Source organism: Cryptotermes secundus, unplaced genomic scaffold (genome assembly GCF_002891405.2).
Source record: "Cryptotermes secundus unplaced genomic scaffold, Csec_1.0 scaffold68, whole genome shotgun sequence".
Lineage (NCBI taxonomy): Eukaryota > Metazoa > Arthropoda > Insecta > Blattodea > Kalotermitidae > Cryptotermes > Cryptotermes secundus.
The window spans coordinates 1,137,197-1,147,603 of NW_019722422.1; the positions used below are offsets into that span (position 1 = coordinate 1,137,197).

At 41.8% G+C, this 10,407-nt stretch overlaps 1 protein-coding gene across 1 annotated transcript in view; it reads left to right on the forward strand.

The window, feature by feature from the left end:
- The window catches only part of LOC111861256 (neither inactivation nor afterpotential protein C), a 27,008-nt gene extending 17,023 nt beyond the window's left edge, over positions 1 to 9,985 (forward strand). Inside the window, exons 6-11 of the mRNA XM_033750254.1 lie at positions 121 to 254; positions 3,806 to 3,953; positions 5,385 to 5,475; positions 6,616 to 6,897; positions 7,419 to 7,607; positions 9,749 to 9,985. Of these exons, the coding sequence (XP_033606145.1) occupies positions 121 to 254; positions 3,806 to 3,953; positions 5,385 to 5,475; positions 6,616 to 6,897; positions 7,419 to 7,607; positions 9,749 to 9,952 (1,048 nt within the window). The 3' untranslated portion in view covers positions 9,953 to 9,985. The remainder of the gene's footprint in view (positions 1 to 120; positions 255 to 3,805; positions 3,954 to 5,384; positions 5,476 to 6,615; positions 6,898 to 7,418; positions 7,608 to 9,748) is intronic.
- The last annotated feature ends 422 nt before the right edge of the window (positions 9,986 to 10,407 follow it).

A 10,407-nucleotide genomic window follows, 5' to 3' on the forward strand; every position in this document is an offset into this window, starting at 1 on the left:
CCATTTTTTTTTTTTTTTTTTTACTTTAATCAATCCGAAATACGGCACGGCTCCCGTTGAGAACCACTGTTCTAGAACATTCTGAAGCGAACTGAAAACGGATGCTGCATGATTTTGCAGGTTACTGGAGAGCACGTGTGATAAGCGTAGCACTTGCCTCGGGTCCCCGGGCTGGATGGCGCCCGAAGTAGTCGCCAGTGGCCTCAAGGAGATGGACAGGACTTACGACAGCCGTATCGATGTCTGGGCACTCGGTAAGGAAGAATAATCATTAGCACAGAAGAATGGGAATATTCCCTCTGCATTGAATGAAACAAAACTATGATGATGAAATCACGCAGCAATAAAGTCGAAGAACAAACGTCCAGTCCGTGATTACGTCACTCGGGTGACACAATATCATGACGAATGTCTCATCAGGAAGGATATATAGCAGAAGTCACTTGACATGGTGTCAGACAATTTATCTGTTGGACTGAGGGAACAGTCCACTAGAGAAGAACCACAACTTTCAGTCAGTCACGTTAGTGTAGGGGTAACGCCATAGTAATTCAATAGAAGCTTAAACCACCTGCCAACAGAAACACATGTAGATAGAGGAAGACAGATAATTCATCATTCTGAATGTTCCTGAAAACCAATGGTTGCTACAACCAGTGGTTTGGAAGCCATTCGAAAATACTCTCATAATTCGAGCCAGATAAATTGGGCACGATGTGCGCGGAAAAAAGTTGAATTCAGAGTCAGCGGGTAGGGTAGTGAAACGAAGTAATGGTGTTCTCAGAACATTCTCCATAAGATATCAGGTAGAATACTCTTATTACTGTGACTGAAAGAGTGAACACAGTCCTTGGATGAAACTGTGTGTTCGGTCATGGAGTTTTACGGTTTGCAGACATGGAGGGACACAGTCACCCCGTTTGCCACGTAGGCCAACTATAGCATAATTTAAACCATAATAAACGTGGAATCCAACTTTCTGTCAACGTCATTAGTGTTAGCAATGGCGTATTGTGAACAATGAACGGCACAGTGGATTCTACCAGAACAGAGCAGCCAAGTCTGGATGTCACAAGGACATTCTAGGCATTTGCACTGCTAAATACTGTTAATGGCGCCGTGTCTAAGGGTGGACTAACTACGCAGAAATCATGCGGAGGAGTGGGGAATATTGAATTACTGGGTTGTGTGAAAGGAAATTTTTATTTTACCGAGCGGCAAAGGAACCTGAAGATTTTCAAAAGTATATAAAGCAGTGAAATTTTACTTTAATTTTTAATTTATTGTTACAGAAGTAATGAATATTGAATGGCATTTTATTCAACATACATTTAATTACGTTTCTGTTTATTTCGTTTTGAACAGCACATCACTACGATGTTGCGCATCACTGCGTACACACTTTTCCAAAATTGCTTGCAGATTTCCCCGTGTTCGCCTTGCCGTGTTTTCTGATATCGCTGAAATTGGCCTCCGAATTGAGATCTTGAGGTCGTCGATGGCCAGTGGTCTAGTGGTGTACACTTTAGCTTTGAGGTAGCCCCAAGGGAAATAATCACAGGCAGAGTGATCATGAGAACTTGCAGGCCATGGAAGTTCGTCGCGCAGTGAAGTAACGTACTCCAGAAACATTTCCCGAACGACCTCTCGCTATACGGACAGTTGCACCTTCTTGCTGGAACCGTATGGTTAAGAGCTCGGTTCCGGGACGACTTATTTCTGGTGTGAGGAAGTTCCGTAACGTTTCAACATAACGACATGTGACATAACATAACGACGTAACATGTGACTGTAGGGGCACATCCATCTTCGTCTTCAAAGAAATAAGGGCCTATGACTCCGAAGTTTGTCACTCCACACCAGTCACACGTGCGCTGTGAAGAGGCCGTTGATGAAGCCGCTGTGGATTTTCCTCTGCCCAACAGCGAAATTTTTTTTGTTGACAGAGCCAGATAAGCGGAAGTGTGCTTCAACTGTCATAAGGATAATGACATCCTCGGCCACAATTCCGATTAAACCCTCGGCTACCGTGTAACGGTTTGCCGAGCTACGATCGCCTAACTCTGGCAGCATCACCATTTTGTACGGATGCAAATTTAGATCCTTGCTGTAAAATTCTCCTCACGCTGTGACCGGGTATTGCTGGAGTAGCAGAATATCTCCAGGCTGAACGCCTAGGTCTCTTTATGAACAACTGCCTCATAGCCTCAATATTCGGTGGCGATCACACTGACGCACACTGCCTGGTGGTTTCTTTTTTAATGTGGAAACACTTGTTATGAAATTTTGTACCCATAACTGTACGGTATATCGCCAAGACACTTTTCCGTGAGGAGCAGTATTGAAATGCAAGCGAAATATTCGCTGCGTTTCAACGACAGAGTCGCCACTTTTAAAACACGTTTCAAGAGTGAACGTACAATGTTGCGTGCTCCACTGTTCCATGGCTACTGCAAACGACATGTTCCCCGCCATCTCAACCTGAGAGGTTCCCAACATAATGCATTTTAAGAAATCATCAGATGCTCTGCCGCAGTCGGTACCGGTTCCCGTCACGATACAAATTTGATTATCTACCTGCGGTGTTCATGAATGCTTTGAACTTATTGGTAAGCTGTGCTGAAAATAGTCCGTCGCGCTGTGACGTTAATAATGCTTTCAGTAAATAATTACTTACTAAACGATGGCACTTCATTACTATAGAAATAGTGTACCTGATACTATATATATATGTGTGAGCACGCGGTAGCATAGTTGGTTGAGGCACTATGCTACAAGCCGGAAGGTCGCGGGTTCAAGTCCCGATGAGGTGGGTTTTTAAATTCCCCTTATCCTTCCAGCCGCACTATGACCCTGGGATCGACCCAGTCTCTAATAGAAATGAATATCAGGAATCTTCCTGGTGGTTAAAGTGCGGCCGATGTGTAAGGCTGACAACGTTACCGCCGTCTGTGAGCCGATTGTCTAGAAAATATGGAAGCCTCGACGTCTCACAAACCTATGGGCCTCCACGGCCTATTACAAGGATACCTTTACCTTTACATACATAGGTAAAAATTTAATTTAAGTTATATATACGTATGTTCGAAATGCCCGTATGAAATAATGACAAAGGTAAAGTTGATCCTGTAACTAGATATCACATCATTAAGGCATAAGAGGGCATGGGCGTAAAACTCCATACAATCTAGATCTCGAAAAAGATCCAAATAAAAAGTGAACTTCACGTTTGGGCTGATTTATCCCGTAGAAACAGTCCCTGATACCCACTGTATAAATGGCAGGATGGGTCCCAGAAGAATTCTGAAGCAAAATCTATCCTACCTGCCAGCCCGTCGGCGGTATGGCTACTGACCGAGCTGTATTGGTCCATACGCCGTATCCACCTTCATTTGATCATCCTTATTTGATAAAGAGTATAAATTATAAAGGTGGTTGCGTGATTTTCTCCATGCTCGTGATGCTTTCTCTGTGCCCTAGTGGTCAGAGTTCCTGGATACAGATCCAGAGGTCCCGGGTTCGATTCCCGGCGATACCAGATTTTCTGAGAAGCACTGGGTCTGTAACGGGGTAAACTCAGCCTCGTGAGGATATTTGAGGAGCTATTTCAAGGAAATAGCGGCTCCGGTCTTGAAAACCGAAATAAACGGCCGTGGGGATCCGTTACACTGACCAGGCGACACCCTCTATCCGCTAAAGTTGGCACTAACTTCACCGACAAGCGGCGGTTGCTCGGTCTGTACAGTCCGCTTGAGGACTACAGGTCATGGAGTTGTTTTTCGTGATGCTTTACGCTTTTTTGTAGGTATAACAGCGATTGAGTTGGGTGACGGGAAGGCACCGTACCAGGACATGCACCCCACCAGGGCCTTGTTTCAGATCGTCAAGAACCCCCCACCCCGTCTATACCGCCCTGCCAACTGGTCACAGCAATACAATGACTTCATCACAGAGTGAGTACGGACAGGAGCGTGGCCGTGTGTAGCCCAGTACTTGACGACACTGCTGCACACACTGGTATTAATGGTGAACGAATAAATGGTTACTTAACGAACCGCACAAACTACTAAGGTTATTTAGCATCCAGTATGACAATGATCAATTTTGATTAGTTCCATGGGACTTGGAAGGAGACGGTAGTGACCTATCCTATCCTTCGCTGAAATGTATGAGGAAAATTACAAAATCCATGTCACAAAAATTATGGTCCACTTGAGTTTCGACTCGACGCCTGTTAGACGCACACGTCAATACTTGAACCACCTTTTGCGGTGTTGGGTTTAGGATCCTCACCAAGTGCACATCATGACACAGAAAAAAATGAAAAACTATTGATCGAATTGATGTCTTTTGCATTTCGTTTCGAGACCAGGTTGATGAATTGATGACGCTCTGAATTTGTATTTTCTGGATGTCCGGTTTAACTATCTTATATAAGCTAACCCTAACAATCATTTTCGTAGTTTCCATCAATCTCTCCTGATTAATACCTGGAAAATATGTTCATAACAGCTGCGATCTCCTTCTTCTAAATCCTCAGGTATTTCTAGCGTTCTTGAATAACCCACAAATCTATATTCCAATCTATATATAATCCAATTTCTTGGCCCCCAAGATCACCTGACATAACCCCACTAGACTTTTTCCTCTGGGGATATGTCAAAGACATTGTTTATAAGAGGCAGGTGAGAGACATCGATCAATTAAAAACCAGAGTAAGAGACGCAATAGCCACTGTGGATGTCGGTATGCTTGCCCGAACCTGGCAAGAAATCGAATATCGTCTTGATATTTTACGTGCAACAAATGGAGCACATGTACAACTTTATTAACAATAGACACAAAACTTTTTGAGTTTCTCAATCCAACAATGTAACCAGTTTATTTCTATCTTCGTTATTTTCCGAATTATTAATGATCAAAATGTGTCAGACCTTTTGTAGAGACCCTGCAATTCGCTTTAACAATATTATAACTTATGCTACAAGCCGGAAGGTCGCGTGTTCAAGGTCCGATGAGGTCATTGGATTTTTTTCAATTGACCTAATCCTTCCGGCCGCACTAGGCCCTGGGGTTTACTCAGCCTCTAACAGAAATGAGTACCAGGAATTAATTAAATAATTTTCCTGGGGAGTGAAGCACGGCCGGCGCGTAAGGCTGACAACTTTACCGCCATCTTTGAGCCGATTGTCTAGATAATGTGGGACCCTTAACGTCTCACAACCATATGGGCCTTCACGGCCTGTTACAGGGATAGCTTTACTTTTTTTTTACCTCTTGAAATTAGTTTATAATGTACCAAAATAGAGATGACATCTATTTAAAATCGTGCACATACATCATTAAAGTTTCTATCAAGATGTAACATGAATATGTGATTGCAGATGCCTTGAAAAGAATCCTGAGCACAGGCCCTATATCATGGAGTTGCTGGAACATCCGTTCCTCGCTGCAGTTCCTGAAAATGACTTTCACGTACGTAGTCCAGTCTTACACTCAATTGTTATGCATGCGAATCTCTCTTTATTTAATAGTACTCATTTTCGATAGCTGTCATAATTCCTGTTCTTTGTATTTAATTTCCTCCTCAATAAGGGTCAGAAATTCTTCCCAAATGCATATACAACTATACCAATCACTGCGTTTCTCTATTTAGAGAAATAAAATATGATTCACAATGCATTTTATCCCTTCCATCACCTTTTAAAGCAGCCGAGCCAAACATGCGGCCCCCATAGCCACTAAGTGCGGCCCCTCAACTTTAAGAGCTAGTTGATATTAAAATCAATATTACAATTTTAGTAAAATATTTTTTTGTAAAGACAAATTTCCAACAGACCAGAAGACAAGACGTCTCACGCAGACATAAATTAGCAGGCTGCAGGAAATTCAAAGTTTTGCTATTTCTAACACAATTCCTTGTGTAATCTATCTTTTTACATATTGAAAAGTTGTTTGATACTTGTCAAAAATATCATTCTATTGCTTTTTAAAACTGTAAGATATGTGACTTTAGGTAATTATATTGAAATTATTCCTAAATAATAAATAGAATTAAATTTCCTAGTAGCAAAATCTAATGTATATTTCTATTTTGAAGTGCGGCCCTGGACTATTATTTATAGGGCTGAGGTAGCCCTCTGTACAAGTTGAGTTTGACATGCCTGTTCTAAAGTCTGAAAATTAACAAAATCCTTTCATTCTCCTTTACATCCTATCGCCTTTTCTCAATTTTATCAAAACTAAGCTAAGAGTTCGAAGAGAACTGAAGATTAAACCTCGGTGGCCCGGAGCGAGAACAAATTCGGGATGTGATGGTAGAAGGGACTAATTTGTTTATGTGACAACATCCCTCAGTTGCAGTTAGCCTAAGAGGGACAGCTTTCTGTTGTAGCTAAGTAAATGCAGTAGCGTCAACTTGCAGTCTGGTCGGAAGGGGACTCCGCTATATAGTACAAATCTTTAGATGACTATACAGGAAGTATGGAATCCCGTAAGATGTTAACGTTGGATGACAGAATTATACCTATAAGGCACAAACTATACAACTTCAATATATATATTTCAGATGAGACATATCTCAACAGCGAATTTAGGCATATGTTTTTCACACAGTTGTCGACTGAACTGAAGATACTAGCAGAAGATTTCGCTAATAAAGGGAAATCTACTCGCCAAACGGAAGTTGCTGTGAGGAACGGGTGCTTGAAAACAGGGCTCTCACCAGAACAGGAAGTGATGCATCTGGAAGACCTGGCGGCAATGGAGAAACTAGATGAGGACGTCATTCTTACGGAACTGCACGAACGCCTCAAGCAAGGGAATTATCACACCTTTGTCGGTGATGTGTTGCTTGTGCTCACATCCAACGAGCAGCAGCCCATTTACAGTGACGAGGTACGGGTGCATCCTACACTGGTTTGTAACCGTCACACATATCAATGCGCTAGTTAAAAATTCTATTAAAAGAATTCGATAAAATAGTTCCCGTAGCTGTGAGATTTGAGATTCATAAGGCGACAAAAATGGAAATAGTTATATTCTGGTATATTCCGCAGCACAGTTTGATGAATAGGTGACGAGGTACGGGTGCATCCTACACTGGTTTGTAACCGTCACACATATCAATGCGCTAGTTAAAAATTCTATTAAAAGAATTCGATAAAATAGTTCCCGTAGCTGTGAGATTTGAGATTCATAAGGCGACAAAAATGGAAATAGTTATATTCTGGTATATTCCGCAGCACAGTTTGATGAATAGGTATCAATGTTTCGTAAAAACCTGTTGCCTCTAACTTCAGGACAGAAAAGTGTCACTTGTTCTTTCACTTACAATCATAAATGTATTTAAGTCTGCTCGACGTGGCCTGAACTCCCGAGCTGTTACTCACATTTAATGCTATACACTACGTTTACAGTTCCATGCCAAGTACCGCTTCAAAGACAGGTCGGATAATGCACCACACATCTTCTCGGTGGCGGACCGAGCCTACCAGGACATGCTGCACCATCAGGAGCCACAGTATATCCTCTTGGCAGGGGAGACACTCTCTGGCAAAACAACGAACATGCTGCATTTGCTGCGACACCTCTTGTTCCTTGGACAGGTAACAGTACACTGCATCCCGAAATGAGCCCTTCTCGAGAACTGAATATTCCATTAACCACAGGGAACACTGCCGTTAGTGGAACGCAAGGTTTATTACCGTGCACACAAGAGCCCGCCACTTGTCATTATCTTGAGGCCAGAGCCTACCAGTTCACACCCTCTTATCCTAGTTAATGTAGAATTTGAGGTTCTAACAAAGGCGATTATTAAGAGTTCTAGCTGGCGCGTAAGGCTGACAACCTTACCGTCATCTTTGAGCCGATTTTCGAGAAAATGTGGGAGCCTCGATGTCTCGCAACCCCATGGGCCTTCACGGCCTGCTACAGGGATAGCTTTACTTTTACTTACGGTCTGAGATATAAAGCCGCGTAATTCGTCTAAAGTCAACAGATCATTCGGGGGAACATGCAGCCTCAATCTTCAGCGTATGGAGGTGACATGTTTCTTCGAAACTTTCAACGGATTATAAAATATCACGTCCTACAAGGAAGGAATCTTCGTCCTTGTTAATACTGTCACGTGTATGAGCGTGATATAGACGGGTTTCGGATTGATGACAGGATTTATCGGATTCTTTGATTCAGCGCGTGACTACACTTTACAATTCACTATTACACACACACACTGGTGTCAACAAACCCTTGTTCAGTAGCCGTTGCTCAATAGCGGCTTCTAACGACATATGTTCTTTTTGCTCTTGGTTCCCAACTCTCCCCGGCCTCAGCTACCAGCTTCTCACAGAAACAGCTCACAATAACTGAACCCCCAACGGTTATCGACGAGATACTACCTCACTAACTGACTGACTATCTCAGTCACTCACCAACCAACTAACTCAACTAAACTCACTGAACCCTCACTAAATGTCCTGTTTATAACAACTCAGGATGGACTGCAAAGGAAACACCGTCCCTCTGTTGCTGTTTATGGGTCGTTGCCTAGTAACGGCCGTTGTCTAGTTGTTTGTCTCACTGTCGTTGCCTAGCAACGCATATCCTGCTCTCTTCAATCCCATTCTTTTGAATCGCCGTAGACATATCTGAAGAAGAGTTCTACAAATGCTGAAATTTCTCATTATACAAATTTCTCTAGGCTCCTGTTATATCCTTCCACTTCAGTCCAAATACATCGCTCAGCTCCCTAGTATGAAATATCTTCAATCTAATGTTGAAAGACCAAATTTCATACCAGTAAAAAGATAAAATTGTTGTTTTGTGTATCTATATTACAATTAATACATTGTCAAGTAGAAGATGAAAGGCATGTGATTCAGTACTGAATGGTAGCAGGTATCTCCCAAATTTAATCTGTTCTTAATTTATTCATTGGATTTGTTACTATCATTTCCAAATGGCTGAACTATGTCACTGTTCCAAATGATGTACCATGCTTTTGTCCTGCACTCTAGTGATGGGGCATGAATAAATACGCAGCTGGAAATTCTGGGGTGGTGGTCTCTCAGTTGGTCTCTTGCCTTTCCTCAACAGGCCAAGATTCAAACCAAACACCTCCAAGAATACAAATTTGAAGCATTATATGTGCGTTAATTTACCAGGTTCTAATACTGTTCACATCATAAAATCATGCATGATTTATGAAGCACTCACAGGGGAACTATATATGTACATAATAACTTCATTTCAATATGCTGAGGGAAAAGACTGCTTGGGAGATCTAGACATGATCTTAGGAAAACAGATTCTGAAGATCTGAACTGGATTCAAGAGGTTTAGGGTAGCATCCAGTGTAAGGTTTGTATAAGAACAGTGGTAAGACATTGATTTCCATAAAAATGGAAAATGTTATGGTAAACTCAGAGAATATAAGATATAATGTACATCACTATCAATATTATAATTTATAATTTTCAGTTAATTTTACAAATGACAACAAGATTAAAACATCATGGAAGCTGACCGTCATTGTGTTGTGCTATATGTGATGACAAAATACATTTTTCGTAAGAAGACATTATCATTTAAAAGTACAGATACAAGCATCTCGAGAAATACTCAGTACTGTGGAGTCAGTTTCAATGAGATTTTCATTCTTCATATCCAAATAATTTTATCACCTTGATGGAAGTGTAGAATTTCTTACAAAGTTAAATCTAAATAATACAGTAAATATCTTTCATAGGGTCAGAACAAAACTTGTGACAATGTGGGTAAAGCAATGAACATCATTCATGCACTGGGCAATGCTGCTACGCCATCCAATCCAAATTCAACACGACATGTGCTGCAACTTGAGATCATCTTCACACAGACTGGAAAAGTTGGCAGTGCTGTATTCTGGCTGTACCAACTGGAGAAATGGCGAGTCACTTGCCAAGACAAGTAAGTATTCAGCATAGTGTGAGATGCCACATTCTGGTCATACCAAGAGAAATGGGGGAAGTCATTAAACAGTCTCTATATTTCTCTTCATCATAAAGTTTCAGAGTTTGAGTAAAAAAATCATCACTCCACTTCACCTGACAGACATGCCCACACATAAAGTAAGTAAAAAGTAAAGGTATCCCTGTAACAGGCCGTGGAGGCCCATAGGTTTGTGAGAGATCGAGGCTCCCACATTTTCTAGACAATCGGTTCACAGATGGTGGTAAGGTTGTCAGCCTTATGTGCCTGCCACCCTTTACCCCCAGGAAGATTTCTGGTACTCATTTCGGTTAGAGGCTGATTAGACCACAGGGCCATAGTGCGGCTGGAACGATTAAGTCAATTGAGAAAATCCAATGACCTCATTGGAACTTGAACACACGACCTTCCGGCANTTGAATAGACCACAGGGCCATA